Source organism: Lepidochelys kempii, chromosome 10 (genome assembly GCF_965140265.1).
Source record: "Lepidochelys kempii isolate rLepKem1 chromosome 10, rLepKem1.hap2, whole genome shotgun sequence".
In the NCBI taxonomy this organism is placed as follows: Eukaryota; Metazoa; Chordata; order Testudines; family Cheloniidae; genus Lepidochelys; species Lepidochelys kempii.
The window spans coordinates 66,024,759-66,043,651 of NC_133265.1; the positions used below are offsets into that span (position 1 = coordinate 66,024,759).

At 41.0% G+C, this 18,893-nt stretch overlaps 1 protein-coding gene across 1 annotated transcript; it reads left to right on the forward strand.

Moving 5' to 3' along the window:
* Positions 1 to 195: 195 nt before the first annotated feature.
* On the forward strand, positions 196 to 8,173 carry BLOC1S6 (biogenesis of lysosomal organelles complex 1 subunit 6). Its single transcript, XM_073303994.1, has 6 exons — positions 196 to 292; positions 680 to 773; positions 1,302 to 1,446; positions 2,940 to 3,027; positions 5,513 to 5,599; positions 6,341 to 8,173. The coding sequence occupies exons 2-6, from the start codon at positions 701 to 703 to the stop codon at positions 6,458 to 6,460; spliced, it is 513 nt and encodes a 170-aa protein (XP_073160095.1). The 5' UTR covers positions 196 to 292; positions 680 to 700; the 3' UTR covers positions 6,461 to 8,173.
* Positions 8,174 to 18,893: the final 10,720 nt, after the last annotated feature.

Here is an 18,893-nt window from a genome sequence, read left to right on the forward strand (position 1 = left end):
TACAGGCGACACCCACTCTTAGAGCTGGGCCTTGGACCACCCCATCTCCCACTGTTGCTAAGGGCCCCGTCCTAGCAACCAGCAGCGTCAGGTGACTGACTGTTGTTCTGGGAGCGGGGTCACTTCCGGGCTCGGCTCCCATCTACATCCGGGGTAGTGGACGGTCCCCCCTTCCGAACCCAACTGCTGCGTCCGGTTCTGTGGTCAGGAGGGGCCGAGGCGCGGTTGCCTCAGCGGGTCGAAGCGCCGCGGCGCCGGACTGCCCCCGCCCCCGCCCCGCCCCGCCCGACGGGTAGGCGCGTTAGGTGGGCCGAGCCCCGCTGCGCTGCCGGGTCTTCTGAGAGCCTCCCCCGCCCCCACCCCCACCTCCCGTCCGCTTCGCCCTCCCCCCGGCCAGGCGCCCTCGGGGCCAGGGTCTACCCACGAGACACCGGGGCCTGGCCCCCGCCGCACGCGACTCCTAGGGGCGGGCCGATCCCCGTGGAGCCCCGCCCCCTCAGCCAAATTCCGGCCGGACCAACCTCTCTCCGGGGGGGCGCGAGCGATGGGCTCTGCCTCGGGGTAGGGGCCGCGAGCAGCCGGGCGGGGAGCCCCGGTGCCCCCCCCGCCCCCACCACCTCAGGAGGAGGCAGCGGCTGCCGGGGGTCGCGCTCATGCTGCTGTCGCTCTGTGCCCTCAGCTGGCCGCGGCGAGTTGCGCCATGGAGCAGCCCGAGGGGAAGGAGGGGTTCCTGCTGGAGGCCGCCGCCCCGAAGCAGCCGGGGCCCGCGCTGGGTACGTGAGCAGCAGCCACACGGAGCTCGGCTACTGATCGTCAGCATCTGTAGCGACGGCCAAGCATCGTGCAAACCTTGTTGTTCTTGTCGTGGCGGTTGCGGGAGGAGGGGTCTTTTTGCCTGGCTCTCCTCTAACGTCTGAGTGTTCAGATAGGGAAGTTGAACTGGGGAGGCTGCACGTGCATCCATCCATTCCTTGTGTATGTTTGACCTCTCTGAGGGAAGAGCATTTGGCATGTCTGAATTGGCTTACTTGATTGAAAGGGGCTTGTATGCACAGTGTACAGTTTTGTTTAAATCTCACCCTTCTGCTGTATTCTGTCATGGCATGTTTTTGGAACTGAAACCTCATAATGTAGGGAGGTGAAAGGAGCGTTGCTTAATTGATGAAGTGCAAGGAACTGCAATTTACACTCCATTGCTGAGACGCCCAACTTTTATTTCAAAATAGAAAATCCGTTAGTACTAACAGATAAAGTGATGGCAATAGTTCTTAGCAGTTGAAGATTGCTACTTCTTGTTACAGATTCCTGCGAGGCATCTCCAGATGAGGGACTAATAGAAGATTTGGCTATTGTAGATAAGAAAGCTGTGGAGCAACTAACTGAAGGATTGATTTCTCATTATTTACCTGATCTTCAGCGATCAAAACTAGCCCTCCAAGAGCTCACGTAAGCAAACTGAAAAAAGCAACTCTTTCTAATACATGCATTTCCTTTCTAGAATTTCTTCAGTCAAATCCCCTTCTTATATGTAAGTTGAAATATATTTTTCTGTAGTATGGTTTACATATAAAATACAGTAACTCCTCACTTAAAGTCATTCCAGTTAATGTTGTTACGTTGCTGATCAATTTGGGAACATGCTCGTTTAAACTTGTGCAATGCTCCACTCTTACGTTGTTTGGCTGCCTGCTTTCTCCACAGCTGGTAGCCGCTCTCCTCCCGCCCCTCCCCCAGCGCCTCCCACCAGCAGACCCCACGGATCAGTGCCTTCCCTCCCCTCCTCTCCTCCTCCCCCCACCTCCTGATTGCCAAGTTCGGGAGGGAGGGGGAGCCTGCGCACCAAGTGCTCGCTCCTCCCTCCTGCCTCCAAAACGCGGCAAGCCAGCTGATTGCCATGGAAGGGACGGAGGAGGCATGTCGAGTCCTTTTGTCTGGCAAAAAAAATTTCCCTGGAATGTAACCCCCCCCCATTTACATTAATTCTTATGGGGAAATTGGATTCACTTAACACTGTTTCACTTAAAGTCGCATTTTTCAGGAACATAACTACAACGTTAAGTGAGGAGTCACTGTAAACTTTTCTGTGCTTTGAGTGCAGCACTTTGAACAGTGAGTGAATATTCTGCAGATTATAAGTATAATTTTAAAAGAATTTCCAGCCATGTAACCTACCAGCCGTTAAAATGAAGGAAAATTTTAAAATTAAAGCATTGAAATCCATGCACCCAGTCACAGCAAAAGACACATCAACTTTCTAAATGCTCATTCTTTTTCTGGAGACATGTGACCTTGTGCTGTACAACTCTATTTGGAGAAAAACATCCAGTATTTGGATGTTCTATTAAAGCAGTGATTGCGAGAGAGATTTTTTTTTTAAGGTTTTTCTTACATGTATGAAACTCCCAGACTCTACTTTTAATTAACATATGCTTTTTTGTTTTGTTGCTTAACATTTATAAGGGTCCCCTTTGTGTGCATTGCTTTAAGACACTGTTAGGAATTTCCAGCAAATGTCTCTGCTGTGCTTAAAATTTTCCAAATAGTGCACAAGAACATTTTAGTAGCAGGAAGAGAGAGAGCAGAGTCCTTTATAACTGTTTAATTAGAATTCATTTAAATGTCAGTTTAAAAAAATCTGAAAAGACTCTGTTCCTTTATCTACTTGTGTAGGTTTCCTGATTCTTCTTCTTCTACTAATATGGACAAAAAAACTATTTAGTACAAAAGAAATAGTTAATCTGAAAAATTTCTCTTGGAATATTGATTTTTATACAACTTATTTCTGGCATTATAGCCTCATTAACAATCAGTATGTTAAGATTTCAGTGAAGAGAACAGTAGTAAAACTCAAAATTGTGAGTACTCTTTAATCAATCCAAGATAGTGTATTTAATCTGACTTCTTCTGTATGTCTTAAAGTCTTTGTATTTTTGTTTCAGACAGAATCAAGTAGTGTTACTAGACACATTAGAGCAAGAAATCTCAAAATTCAAAGAATGTAATTCCATTCTTGATATCAATGCTTTGGTAAGTGTATTCTATTATAAGTTTGCCTGTTTTAACAAAAATGTGTATCATGTACATGTATTGTTTTTCATCTCCTGAGAAAATGGTATAAATAGATGACTAATAATCATTACATCAATAAGTCTGTTCTTTGTAAATTGGAAAATACAACAGAACCAACATAATTCTATTAAATGGGAAGAGGAGAACATGGAGGACTGCTCAGGTCTGTACAGATATGTATACCTGCAATAAAAGACCTGCAACATGGCGACTTCTCGCCTGGGTCAGCTGATGGGGGGGCTTGAGGTGTGAAGCTATAAAATTGAAGTGTAGACTTTTAGGTGTGGCCTGGAGTCTAGGCTCTGAGACGCTCCCCACTCACTGGGTCTCAGAGCCCAGGCCCCGGGCCGAGACCAAATGTCTATACTGCAATTTTATAGCCACCAGGCCAACCCCTGTGAGCCCAAGTCATCTGACCCAAGCCAGCTGCGGCCCTGTCGAAGGTCTTTTATTGTAGTGTAGACGTACCCTTACTGGCCTGCAGATGAGGGATTAGCAGGCATAGACCATGGGTCCAGGTATATAAATCTAGAAGCCAAAAATCAGTGCATAAAGATTGCATATGCTACTGAGGCTCCAGGAGCAGCCATAGGGTGCCCATGATACTCTGTCCTACCCCCCAGGTTGGTGGAAGGATTCTGCTTCGCTCTCCTACATTTACTCAGACTGTACCAGGGTCCTTTGATTTACTTGCATATTTTTTGAGTTTGTTAGTGGTAACTTGAGGGGATATTCTGTTACACCAATAAAATAAAAACCAGCAGGATCTAATTAAAGGGAAAAAGGCAAAATACCACATTTATTGTGAATACAGAAAGAATCATAGTAAGCAGTTAGTTATAGTTATAACATTCCATTCAATCTCATATTTATTCACACATTCATTCACACACACACACACACACACACACACACACACACACACACACAGGTTCTGCAAGGTTGTTATCATAGTTACCAGCCTTAGAGTTGCTCATGCCAAGCCACTGGCCAGGTGGCCTGGACATGAGGAGGGAGCAGGGCCTTGTCAGATGCTCATCTGCTGCTCCTGGAAGTTGGTTTGCAGAATCAGACCCCAAAGTTCTCACTTTTTAGAGTCTATTTTTATAGGAATTTCTTCCTATGCCAGTCTATGGGAATTGCTTCGTCATGCTGTTGCTGAATCAATCAGCAGATAGCACATTCCTGACGGCTCCAAGATGTTATCTTGTTCTTTGGTTCTCCCATTCTTGAGGCTGTTGGGTGGATTCCAGTCTGCCCTCCGGGGGGGGAGGGGGGAGATCCTCTGGTTATTTCCACTTGACGCCTTCTTCAGCGTATGGACACTGGATTCTTAGGCTAGCACCTCCCTGATCATTCAGTTATTATCCACACCAAGCATCCATCCACATACATCCTCTATCTCTATTTTAATCACAATTGTTAATACAACAAAAGGGCGGGGAGTCTCTGGGTGCTGTTTCTGTTAGAGTATTGCTTTGAGTCTCTCTCTCTGTGAATTGCTTTGAGAACAGACTCTGTCTTAGAATGTACTAACACAATTAGCAGCTTGCAAGTTTCACACATAGAGGGAGAGAAACAGTACCAAAAACCAAGAGGGGATATTCTGTTAAACCAAACTCTTAATTAGTAATACCCTGGAATTTAAACTATGGGGAATCAAACTCATTTGTGATTTTAATACAGAACTTCTTTAATATGATCCAACATAATCTCATCTGCTATTTTGTTACAAAAACAAACAAACAAAAAACAAACAAACAAAAAGAATCCAAATTTTTTTTTTATATATTCTCCTGATTTTGACTGCCCTGCTGCAGCCACAACTTAAAAACATTTTAAATTTTGTAAAGCATTGAGTTACCTTTTAAGGGTTAAATGCCAAATCCCAAAGCCACCAGCATTTGGTCCTTTGATTTAGTTGCATATTTTTTGAGTTTGTTAGTGGTAACTTGAGGGGATATTCTAACAACAAAAAAATCACATCTGTACTTCATGATTGCCACAGTTTAAGGCAAATGACAGTGTCTTACAGAAATTGTATATGCAGTTGTGACATATAAAGCCAGAACTGTAGGCTTGAGAATTAATTAAGTGTGGAACCATATAAGAGCTTGAATTTTAAGACTAGCACTTGCTAAGCTTTGGCACATTGGGATATAAAACTGAAAACTAATGAGCATACAAGTGATATAATGCTTGCTTCTCCCTTAATGAATATTTAAATAATTATAGTAATCTGTACCCTTTGATACATAGTAATTTTATGAAAATTGTTTAAAGTGTTTAGAATTAAGACCCTAAAATATTCAAGCCAATCTCTGACTAACTGATCTTCAGCGTGTTTTTGAAGTTGCTGTTTTAGGGCATAGCTTCATACTCCAGACTAACAACCATTTTGATCCACTGAATCTTACCATTCAACTGTCTTGTGTTTTTAAAGTTTTCAGAAGCTAAACATTATCACAACAAGCTAGTGAATATTAGAAAAGAGATGATGATGCTCCATGAAAAGACATCAAAGTTAAAAGTGAGTGGAGTGAGTTTCGCTTCCTCGTTTCCGCTGCCTATCAATGTAAAATTTTAACAGCACGCTATCACATACTCTTAATCATTATTTTTAATACGTTAGGAGATTGTAAGAAAAACCTGGTTCTTTATATCCCCTTTCTTTGTGTAAACTTGTTTACCCTGTATTTCCAATGGCATTGAAACTATCCATGGCTGTTTTTAACCTTCACTTAAATTTCCTTGTGCTAAAATATATTTTTTACGCTAGCATCACTGGGGATGTTGAACCATTAAGAAAAGCTAGATTCTGTCTGAAAGCTGAGGCTGAGAATTTCTTCTGCCTCTCCGTCCTTTAGTATAACACTAACAATGGCATAACCTCTACCAACCTGGTGGGCTGCTGTGTATAGCATGTCTGACTTCATTCAGGTGTTAAATTTGGTCCCTCAGTCCTTGACCAACAAAAAATTAAGTTCTCTGGAGGCAACAGTTTGCATAGTACATACTCCTCTGGTGTTTGTAAAGAGCAGTGATAGTGGGATATGGAGGAATCCACTTCATTCCTCCCCTAAATAAATCACCAGGATGCAGGGCCTGGGGTAAAGAGCAAAGAAAGAACATAGAAAGAGGGAGGGGCCTCTGGATTAAGAGTGCCTGACAGGGTTGGCAAGATCTCAGTTGTGCGTGCATGTGTCTTGAGTTTAAATTAGGATACAAAAACACAGAACTTCTGATTTATTTTGTTTTTTTTCTGGCTTAGAAAAGAGCACTCAAACTGCAGCAGAAGAGGCAGAAAGAAGAACTAGAACGAGAACAGCAACGTGAGAAGGAACTTGAAAGAGAGAAACAGTTAACAGCAAAACCAGCTAGAAGGACATGAAAGCTGAGCATACATCAACTTGTCCAAATTAATTATTTTTAAATTCTCTGGACTTGTTAAGGCAGACTCTATTATACTGGTGAGCTAAAGTTGTTACTGGGAAAAGAGTCTCTTGTACAGTATTATAAACTCCAGAATACTAATAACCAGTTGCTAAATTGCCACTTTTCCATTTCAGCCATACAGGATGCCTTCTTTTCTAATGCTATGTTGTTTGATATTAATCATAATGTAAATTTAGTTTTGATCTATGCAGGGGAATTTAAATGTCATAATTTTAATTATGTATCTGTTCATTTTCCATTTGTTTTTTCTGATGTTTAAAATATTGGCTAAAAAATAGTAGGCTGTGTATTCTTTCAAACAAAATGTTGAATGTGGTTGGTGCAGTTTGGGAGTTCAGCTATGATCCATGGACATCCGCAGCTCTGTACCCTTCAGATGTATTTATCATCTTGTTGAGGCCACAAGTCACAAATATCGGCCTTCTGTGCTAGTTAGGTATAGTGGATCTCTCTCCCTTAATTGCTATATAACTGAGCATTAAAGCCATGTGATATTACTGATCATGTGTGAGAAATACAAATGACATCCTTATGTTGGGACTCTTTCCTCCTCTCTTCCCTCCTCCCCCCGCTCTCCACACACACTTAGGCTGACGGGCCCAGTTTATTTGGGTGGAGACTCTCTTTATTTCAGCAATCTTCCTTGGATCTTATAACTACATAGTTTGAGATGATCACTTCTGACTATTCCCCAGACCTGACAGGATGAATGTGAAAAACCTGTTTAAATTAAGATTGGCATAACTGATGCATACATTGTACAAGAGTGATCCTATAATGGAATTGCCAGCCCTTGTGCTTGGATAAGTGCTTTCTCGGATGGCTGTGATTCAGACCAAAGTAATTGAAACTAAAGTACAGGTTAGAGAGAGAGGCTGTGAAGCCAAGTCAGTTGTATTGTTAAACACATCTCAAAGGGTTCAAAAGCTGTAGATTTCATTGCTTTCTATGTAATAGACACTAGTTTAAATTCATTTACATCTTCAGGAAAAATTCTTGCAGTGTGATATTGTTTAATGCAGTTGATTTAGTATTAACTCTTAGACTTAAATGGGAGAATCTACTTCTCATGGTTAAATTTTGTCACGAGCTGATGACAACTAGTACTGAAAAACTGTATCTGGAATGCTCTTAAGTAAATGTGGGGTGGGGATTAACTACAACTTCTCCGAATGTGTAACTGCTTTCTTATAGAATTTGGTACAGCTTCCTGTTCAAATGAATATATACACTGTTTAACAGTCTAGATGCTTTTAACTATTTCATTTCTGCAGTCTGACAAAGTAGTTATTTTACATCTGTACCTTTTGAATCAATATTAGTAAAATAAATGTTACCTGAGCTGACATGCTTGTCAGGAAGTAAGTAAGATTAAGTGTAAATTTTTAGTAAACTATTTATAAAAATGGATAGCAAGACATTTAAAGGGACACCAACTTGAAATCGAATTGGTTTTTAAAAAATAATTAAAAGTAGTTTCAAATACTACATACGCCTGCCCTGATTTCTCAATATTTATGATGTTACAACCAAATTTTTCCTATTTTTTAAATGGTTTTCCTTTTTCTTGTTATGTGAATGACCTTCTCAAACAGGGAAAGAGCAAAACTACCAATATGTAAAGTTTCAGAGTGGTAGCCGTGTTAGTCTGTATCAGCAAAAAGAACGAGGAGTACTTGTGGTACCTTAGAGACTAACAAATTTAGTCTCTAAGGTGTCACAAGTAGTCCTTGTTCTTTTTATATGTAAAGTGCTGTCCAATTCATAGTGTAAACAGAGGAGGTGAGGAGAGGAAACTCTCTTAATTTTTCAGTTGCAGTAATTAAGTAGATACTTGTAGCAATAATAGATGTCTTTGTTTCTTTTTTAATTGACTTTGCAGGAGAATTGTTGACCTATACTGTGTGGGGTTTTTATTAATGCATTTCTAAAAAATATGTACAAAAATGCTAAAATCCGTTTTTGTAACAGAGTGTAAATAAATTAAGTAAAATTAAATATTAACCTCTTTTTTTATTTTGTAATTAAATGTATTTGCACAATTAGATTTTGAAAATATACTTTAATAAGAACTATTTTTATAGTAGGAAACTAGATGCCTCAGTCACACATTCAAATCAAAATTAACTTCCTCTGCTAACTGTTTTTTTTTTTGTTCTCTGGTAGAGGAAAAAAAACATTGTTTCAGGCCATAGTAGGTTTCTAATAGTTAAGAATGGTTTAAAAAATTGTGATTGTTCTCTATTCTGCAGAATAGAGAAATCCAAACATTGAAATTAATGAGTAGGCAATTTACATGGTTCCTCATTTTGGATTAACTTGTCATCTGTTGAGGAAAGTTAACTTGACAATGCTTTATTGAAGAACCTCAATTGCACCTGGATAGAGGAAAAGTAAAAATGTACTGGACAACATCCATCCACTGCCAAAAAAGGAAAAAAGCAGCAAATAAGCAGCTGAGACTTTTTTTAAAAAAAGAACTCTGATATAGTGGGGTAAATAGGATAAATGGAAACTTTGGCAAGTGTGGAATTTGATATAACTTTGGTTACATAGAAATTTAAAAAAAATAAGATACCAGTCAGAGCAGTAAATCAGATTCTGTAGAGCAGAAAATTATGCCTCACAAAATTGCATCTTCACGGGTAATGTAATAATTTTTGCCCAGACTTCTGTAAAATCTCTTTATTAATGGACAGGGTTTTCTTTTTCAAATTGTCCTGTTGCAGTTAAATCAAGCCAATATGACAGAGAGAGGAAAAATCCAACTGAACCATTTTTTCTAGAGCTCAGCCTTGCAAAATTCTACTTGGCTGGAGCAAGAAACTGTTTCTTTTTATAGGCAAGTAAAATTCTAATTATTTTCCCATCATCCTTATGGTAAGAATGTGTGTGCTGGGCTGTCTTTTTCCCAATTGCATCAATGGGGATAATACTACTTGACTACCTCACAAGCGTGTTGTGAGATTAACGTTTGTGAAGCAGTCTGAAGATGTATAATTGCATTTGTCGTGGACATAGTCCAATTTTGTGTTTAGACAGATTTTTAACTCTTGATTTCTAAATCAATACAACCCCCTATTGTGAATGCAGTTATGCTGATTACTTATTTATATTGAGTGTGTTTCGGTAAACACCTTTTTATTGGTATAAATGTGTCCCTGCCAGGGGGATGCAACTAATTTAACTATCTTTTTAGAAACATACAGTTAAATTGTTGCAACTTGTGTGTATACAAGGCTTTATTACTTGCCCCAAGTATCCAGTTTGCTTTTTAAACTGCTAATGCACATCAGATGTATGTCTTCATTCAGCTATTCAATTGCTCTTTAGCCTTTATCTTCTGAGAAGTCCATACATTTAGAGACTATCATCACAGAAGTGAATGGTAGACTTAAAAAATTCCCTTAACATTGCTCCTATTTACCAATCCCAAGAGTACCCCACCATTCTCCTTTTTTCACTCAATTTCTTCAAAAATCTACTTGGGTGCTTAATTTTACTAATGTGAGTAGTTTCATTGACTTCAGTGAGTAAAATTAAGCACACCAATAAATCTCTGCAGAACTTGAAGCTAACAGTGTGCGCATGCCAGACCATAGGAGAGAGTGTAATCAGATAAGCTGATGGGACTATCCATGCCAGTAAGAAATGTTTATTAGTAAGTGTTTAATTTAGAGCCTGATCCTGCAAAACAGATCATCAAACCAAGGAAGAGAATAGAAAAGGTGTGAGTTGACAAAACAAGAGGAAGGAAGAAAAGCTCTTATGTGAGTGGTTATTTTGGTACCGCTCCTTTTACTAAATGCATGTATTGTATTTTTATATAACTCAAAATAGAGTAACTGCCTTTGGCTCTAGGGAGCTATAATTATATATATTTTAACTACACAGTTATCAAATTCCTGAAAATCTCCCCTGAGCCAAAAATAGGCAAGCAACAAAAAGAAACCATAAATACTTTTAGACACCTGCCAATTTCCCAGTGTTACCTATCTCAAATATACAGAAACCATGAATGAAGCATGTGCAAAACTCATGAGATTTTTAAAAAGAATAAACGGGGGCAGGTTGCTATGGGTTTTGATCTAAGATTTATATTAAGTTTTCCTCTACAACTATCGGAGCTAACCATCTTTTTTTTAAAATGCTGAAATTTTAACAATCCCATGACTAGGAGCTGGGGTTTCATGGAAAACACTAAATATCATAAGATTGTGATACCATTACTGAATTTGTAAATTTTGACTTCCATCATAGTTATTTGGCAAGGTGGGGTGAGTGGTAGTTGACCACCGAGGGTGGTGGAAACTAGATGAAAGAAAATGAGTTTTGATGAAGGAGTTGAAGGAAACTGATGAAGCTGTTTGCTTTCTAGGCATGTTGGCGGGGGTGGGGAGTACAAAGATATGAGTGAGCAAAAGAGACGACTGAGCATCCCCTACAACAGGTTCCATGTGGGAGCAGGGGATCTCTCACATAGAGCCAGTTTCTGAATAAGAACCAAGAGAACTGTAATGGGAAGGGGGCGGAGTACTACGGGGTGAGGACTGAGATGTAGGCAGGGACAGAGTATTGAAAGTCTAAAGAAGGAGTTAGAATTTGGAACAAAAAAGAAAGGATACCTGTAAACAGGTTGGGATAGCTAGATAATTTGTGCTGCAGCATTCTGGAAGGAAGGATGCATGGTGGGAAACTGGGAAGCCAGAGAGGAGGAGATTGTAACACTCGAGGTGAGAAATGACTGAGGTATGGACAAGAAGGGATTGTAAAGGAAAAACTGATGGGAGTCACACTGGTATTGTTTCGGATGAGTTAGAGATAACACAGAGAGAGAGAGAGAGAAAAATTTGACTCCCCCATAATTCAGAGCAACATTTCCCCCCAAAATAGTGTACTTGAAGATAACATGGGGGCAGTGGTATGCCTGCTCACTATGCAGTGTGCTTTTGTTTATGCAACATGAGCTGTGTGGGCCCCAAGAGACAGAGTATGAGTGCATTCTGCCAAAATGGGTTTGTCGTTCTCTGGTACGGTGCCACTGTTCTGTTGACATAACTTTCTAGTGTAGACAAGACCTCATTAGCAATCCAAAAAACTTGTGACTCTAATAGTCACTGTCTAATCTCAGATCCCCTGCCTGCAGTACATGTAATTGGAAAAAGCTGTTTACACATCAGCCATAATAAAGCACTCTTCCTTGGGTTTTTCCCCTTTCTAATGTGGTATCTAAAGTTATTCATAAATGTACTAATTCACTCAGTTCAATACTAAGGTCATTCCTCAGTAATAGGTTTTTGCTGTAAATGACTGGTATTCATTATTACTATGAGACCTCTATCGTGACGGTTTGCCTTTGTCTGGACTCTGGCTCCCTCTTGCAGTGTTTTTTCAAAGGGTTTCATTTACTGATTCTAGAACCAACTTCTGCTAATTGTTGAAGGGCCTCAGACATCAACAGGTTTTCTTTTCCAACTTTAGGTGACTTATGTGCACCATTTGGTCTGAATTTCTGGGCCCAGATCCACAAAGACTAAAACTCAAGCAACTAAGGCCCTGTCTACGCTTTTGGTAGCATGTTTGTTACATGTAGCTACATTCTGCAGTGAAAAGCAGCCTGCAGCCACACTGCAGTGTTTAAGTTAGAGCCTGATCCTGCAAAACATGTTACTACATGTTTAGCTACACACCACGGTGAAAGGCTCTGGCAGGCAGGAGGTAGCAGGAATCTGCCAGAGCTTTTCCCCGCTTCTTCCCCCCACCCAGAGCCTTTCCTGGTGGCTGGAGTCTTTCACTTGCAGCAGGGATGTTACACTGCTAAAAACAGCGGTGTGGAGGGGGGAGGTATTGCTTTGGCGTGTAGAGAGACATGAAGGGTATATACTCAGGGTTGTGGTGTGCCTGTACTCTACTTGCCTAACCAGTGCATCATCAGCTACAGTGCTATTTATGCCCATGCTAGCTGAGCATCCAGTGTCTATACTCTACATGCTACAGTAAGTGTAGATCTACCCTAAATCCCAGTTTTGGCACCACAGCAATCCACAAAACTCCTGCCAAACCTAATAGGCATCTAAACTCAGCCAGTGCCCAGGTTTTCAAAGTAAAAGTTTCCTAGGTGCTTATGTTTCCGAGCACCTGCACTTCTGCCTCCCTCGACACCTATCTCCTGCCTAAGCCCGAGGCCTAGAGTGATTCATGAACTCGTGGAAGAAAGGTATTCAGCTGCCTAAATTGTGGGCAGGGCCCAGGCTGGTAGGCATGCTCAGAGGTGGTCTACCAGATTGGCACCATTCAAAATCTAGCTGGTGGAAGAGGAGGAGAAGGCACTGCCCACCTTATAACTTTTAGCCCAGTGATCATAGCACTTGCCTGGGATGGGGGAGGCCCAGGTTCAATTTCCACTTCCCTGTGAGAAGGGGAGAAATGATTTGAACTGGGATTTCCCTCTTATCAAGAGAGTCAGTCAGACCAAATCAGTCTTGCTTTCTGGCCCAATGACTATTTCAGTGTGGGTAAATACTTAAATAGTCATTGAATCAGAGAGCAAAACTGATTCGGTAATCCAATGGTTAGGGCACCCCCCTGGCTGGTTGAAGACCCTGGACCCAAGCCCCCTCCAAAATGCTAAATACCTTACTTAGGATGGAAAAATCAAATGCACAAATATAAAATGTGGAATAACTGGCAAGGCAGAAGTACTGCTGAAAAGGATCTGGGTGGATATAGTGGATCACAAATTGGCTAGGAGGCAATGATGCAATTGCAAGGCTAATATTGGGGGGGAGGGAGGTGGATTAATAGTAATGTTATATGTAAGACATGGGGGGTAATTGTCCCCCTCTAGTCAGCACTGGTGAGGCCTTAGCTGGAGTACTGTGTCTGGTTCTGCGCACCACCCTGTGGACAAATTGGAGAGAGTACCTTTTGAAGTCAGTGGAAGTTTACAGGATTTGGCAAAGTCTAAAGGATTTGGCCTGGAGTCCTGTGTCCAGTTCTGGGCGCCACACTTTAGGAAAGATGTGGACATATCCGAGAGAGTCCAGAGGAGAGCCACAAAACTGATAGAAGTTTTAGAAAACGTGACCTATGAGGAAAGGTTAAAAACCAAACAAACCTGGGCATGTTTAGTCTTGAGAAAAGATGACTGAGGGGAGACATGATAACAGTCTTCAAATATGTTAAGGGCTGTTAATAAAGAGGATGGTGATCACTTGTTCTCCATGTCCACAGAAGGCAGGACAAGAAGTAATGGGCTTAATCTGCAGCAAGCAGATTTAGGTTATATATCAGAAAAAACTTTCTAACTATAAGGATAGTTAAGTACTGAAATAGGTTGCAGTAGAGGGTCCTAGATATACTTTGTCCTGCCTCATCACAGGGGGCTAGAATAGATGACCTCCCAAGGTCTCTTCTAGCCATACATTTCTATATAAAAGGCATTGTTTGTTATGTGAACGCTAGGATGCCAGCAACTTGAAGCTAATACCCCAATGTGTAAATGTGAAATCTAAAATATGTTGTATGGAGATTACCCTGCTCTCTCATTTACTCTTCCTAATTATGACTGATTTCACTGAGGTTTTAATAGCTCTTTTTCTCAGCAGACCCAGAATCGTCAGCTGATATAGTAATAACCACAGTCTCCATTTAAGAAAGTAATGGCTAGGTGCCACAAGTACTCCTTTTCTAATGGCTACAATTGTTTTTCAGCAAATACATTCATTATACAGGCCAGTATGTGGGCAGATAGGATGTAACTAGATTTTAGGGGTTAAATAAGCAGGGCCAGAATTTGAAATTGAAGCCTTTCCCCAAGGTTAAATATTGAATAGAGTTAGCAATCCTCAAGCTGCTTAAACTCCTCTATTCCCACAGCAGAGATTTTATATTTTGCTGAGTCCAGAATTGTGAGTTCCATAGCTTCAAGATATATTTATTAGCTGCTCTGCATATAAATACATCTGTCTCATGACATGTGTCTGGTTTTCAACAGATTCAGACCCTACAGTAAGCCCACTTGTATTACTAACTGTCTCTTACTACTAGTCACGTACTAATTAGTCATTTGTATTTATGTGATGTTGATATCACATGTTCAAACAAGTTAGTTGAATATCAACAAAATTATTATATGTTGGATTTGACCCTAATCTCATATTAGTGGGAGTTTTGATATGGATTTAAGTGGTAACATGAGCAGGCCTATACTGCATGCTATTAATGAAATATGAGACATGAAATTTTAAAACACACTAAAGCAGTACTTAATCTTAAACCAAGTTCTGATTTCTTTGTGTGTGTTGCAATAATCTCTAAATAATGAGCATCATATATTCTGAAAAGCCCAGTAATTGTTTGTTTTAAAATTATGTAAACTTGTTTTATCAATGAAATTTTAATAGATTAGTTGATCTGAGATTTGTTGTTTGTTGTCAGTTTGTTACTTTTGTGTGATATAACATTTCACACACTGTATAATGTGGACCACATGGTTAGAGACAAAAGGAAATGATTTCTGATCAGGTTACTCTTTGGTTACTAAATATGCGTGTATAAGTCTTTTGCAGAGAGACAGATTCTGGGCCTGTTCTTTCCTTGTGGAGTTTTTCTTGGATGTTTAATTTGTTCTGATTTCTGCTTTATAATTGCAGGTTAAAATGATTTAAGATGGGTGTAGGAAAGATATGTCTTAGTTCTTTTCTTATAGTAACTGTAGGACATGAATGATTTTTCAATGTTTTTAAAGTGCAGTTTAGAGTGCAAGTTCTGTTTTACTGGTGAACTCCCAATTGGAAGAGGGTGGCTCACGGAAGAAATTCCAGTCAAAGTCTAAGTGCTTAAGAGATTTAAATTAAGGAAATGACTCACAATTTTGGCAGATATGGTGGTTTTACTACTGGCAATCTCTGTAATTGCTCCTGAGTCTAGTTACAAATTTAGGAAAAATAACTACATATAAAATACACCTCACATGATCTTTCATAGCTGCATGGAGAAATTTAACTGCTCACCCACGTTTGTTGCCCTCCTAACCTTCAAAAGTGGATGGAGGATGACATTGGTAGCCTGCTTGGGAATATATTTGTTACTATATTTTGTGTATTTTGCTGATTTGTCTATTTTGTTAGTTCTACTTTTGATGGGGAGGTGCTGCAATTTAGAGGCCTCCAAGAAGGAGTGTGTTTTAAATTTCTCCATAAAGAAACAAGACTTGAAGAAATCAGACATGACTTTACAGTGGCTTTTCTTCTCCATTACCTATCTCCACCTGTTGTTGTTGTTATCTGTTTATGGTAGTGCTTGCTTTCTGCTAGGCACTTTCCAGAGAGACTAGAAGGAACAGTCTCTGTGCAGGGGAATTCACAATTTAAGCTTAGAGTGACATATACACAAGTAGACGCATTTAGGAATGGGAAATAACACATACTGTACTTTCCTCCCCCACTTCTCTATTATGGACTGGCACAATTTATAACTATTTATGTTAGAAAATTGTACCACAGGGACAGGCACATGTTGCTGAGGGAGATTTGGCTGCTCAGATCCTGAACTGTCCCTGAGAAGTGGAGGATCAGTCCTTTTGGACCAGAAGGCAGAGAATGGCTATCTTTTCAGTGACAAGGTAGGTGAGGTAATATTTTATTGGACAAGTTCTGTTGGGGAAAGAGACAAGCTTTTGAGACTTATTGTTGTGTCTAAGCAGACACTGGCATCTTACAGTACTAGTCTAAGGGAGAGGATGGGTGTATGTGAACATTTCCTGTCTCTTTTTCTCAAGTGTCTGATAATGAAGAGTAACATTAGTGAAGGCATAATTGATAAATTATGTAATAATCATTCATTTTACATGTACAGTGATTCCACTGCAAATAGTTAAGAGTAGAGGGTGGTAACAAATAAAAAACAACAACCCTGTCAAATGTGTTTTTGCATTTATCACAAGGGGAGGCTTAGAAATGTGTGCAGCTAAAAATGTTCATTTTAGACTAACTAAAAAGGGAGCGAGGGGAATGGATGGGGATAGAAAACTAAAACCTGTGAAGTTTAAAACAGATAATGTATCGGCAAAGTAGAAGAGACTGCACATTCTGATTCTTTGGGGAGAGGGATACTTTTGTAACCATTCTATTGATCCTATCAAGAAGAGTCATGGCATTGGCTAGAAGGAGGTATAGTTCAATCAGCTGGAAAAAGGGGCTGCTTGTGCTTAAAAAAACAAAAAGCCCTGCAAGAATTTGCTCTGGTTCTAGTAGGTAACTGAAGGAATGCACACTGACTGGGGGATAAGGGTTTCATATGGGAATTCATATCCTACATTGTAGTCCTAGTTTAATAGAACCCCAGAATCTTACAAAAGAGCAAAGAAATACAAACTACCAAGAAGGATGGTCAATTGCAAGTGCAACTTGTATTCCATCAAAATTAATAGCAACTTGATATAAATAAAGATGTTTCTTGGGGTTTATTTCTTTTCATTTTTGCTAAAAAAAAATCCCATTTACTAATTTTGTACCATATAGGTTTATAAAACAGGCAAAATTGCAGCACATCAGCCAAAATCTTTAGTGTTGCAGCTAATCACAGATGTCCTCTGCACCTGGCAGAGAACATTCAGCAGAAGAGGGGTAAGCTGTTTTGCTCAACTTTGCGATAATGGGCTTGCAGCTATTAGCTGTGACAAGCATCTGGAGCCTCCTTTCTACAAGTGGAAGCTCAAAGTTACCAAAAATAAGATAGAGCTCAGAACAATGACCTGTAAACTACTGGCTGCCCAGTATTACAAACTGCAATACTCCTATGTACCACAAGTCGTTCTGAGACTAAAAGGTTGTTCAAGTCCTATAGCAAAGGCGGTGTCTAAGTATGCATAACCCACAGATGATCAGAACATGTGCCTGGCTCCTCTTTAAAATGCCCTGAATTTTTACATTTTTCTCACACTCCTCTCCTCCAGCTCTTAATCTACCCTTCTCCCACTAGCATGAGTAAACTGGAATGCCCTATGATCTCTTACAACTCTGACCACTTGAGGCCTGCCTCAGTGTTACATTCGTCATATCTCTCCCCAGCCATGACTGACTTATCTCTAGATTTCAATGCAGCAGTTGAACAGACTAGACAGTGGGTGAAAAGCTAGCACCAAGAAGGGAGGGTCAGGACAATACTGAGGATACAGACTGATAGCGGCTTAAAGCCTGTTGGTTGCTTAAGGCATATTTTGCTCTAACATGCTGATGAATTATCACTTCCTTACATATTAGGCCACCCTGAACTTTTCTGTCTTCCTTTTGCCCATACAGTTAAACATAAGTGGTAGATTGATAATTATAATTTCATAACATCTTGACACTAAAGAGGCATACAGAAGCAAGTCAAATGATACAACGGGGCAGAGGGTAAGAGCTTCCTACAATTTTAGAAGAAAATGTCTTTTTTTTTCAAATGTAGACATGCCTGGCAATAATGGGGCTTCAGTAAAATGGAATGTCAGCTTACAAGATTCATCCTCCCCTCCGGCCAAAGCTTCACAGTAGTTTTTAACTTAGGGATTCTGGTTCATTACAATTTAGACCTTGATTTCCCTTAGCACTGTAGTTTCCTGACACTTCTTATCAAGCTTAATTCAAGTATTTTACCAAAAGGCATCATGGGATGATTAAAAGTTAGAGCCAATGCAAAACTGAGGAGATGCTCCAGCACAAAGGAGCCTCCAGGTTAATTAAACCATACACCAGCTGCGAATAACCTCTCCAAAGCTGAAATGAGTTTCACTTTTTGTGGACCCTGAAGCATTTCAAAGCTGCGTGGTTGTAAGGAGAAAAGGAAGCCATGAAGGGAGGGGGAGGGAGGATCAGAATAACTCCTATCTGCTCCTAAGAGCAAAACACCTCCTCAGCATCCTTTCAGTGGCGGTCAGTTGTCTTTCATTTAACAGCAGTGGCAGGGAGGTTCTTCGCAGGAGGCAGCGTGCACCGGCCCTGGAGAGCACGTTGTTCAAAGGCTCAGGGAGGCCCTGGCAGTTGTTTGCTCTGCGCGATGACCCTGCATTATACTCCTTGCCTCCAGCCGTCGCACTCCGTGGGTCGCACCTGCCACCGCGGACCCCGAAGCACTTGCCAAGCGCTACGCGCTCAGGGTGTGCAGCGCCGCGCAGGGAGACCGGCTGGGGCTGGCGGCCCCCACGGGCTCGCTCCTGGCTTTGGGGCCGCCTGCCCTCTCCTTTTCAATGGCCTGTGCCAGGAAGACGCGCTGGCTCGGGGCCTGAGCTTGCTGGACTCCCGTCCCCGCCACCCCTGGCAGGCAGCGCTGCGACACGGCGGTGCAATGCCTCCGGGAGATCCGGCCCCGCCCCCGCCCCCGCCCCC

Coding starts and splice junctions, on each gene's coding strand:
- BLOC1S6 (XM_073303994.1), top strand. CDS start 701: ATGGAGCAGCCCGAGGGGAAGGAGGGGTTCCTGCTGGAGGCCGCCGCC. Junction 774..1,301: donor GCAGCCGGGGCCCGCGCTGG/GTACGTGAGCAG, acceptor TTCTTGTTACAG/ATTCCTGCGAGGCATCTCCA. Junction 3,028..5,512: donor TTCTTGATATCAATGCTTTG/GTAAGTGTATTC, acceptor GTGTTTTTAAAG/TTTTCAGAAGCTAAACATTA.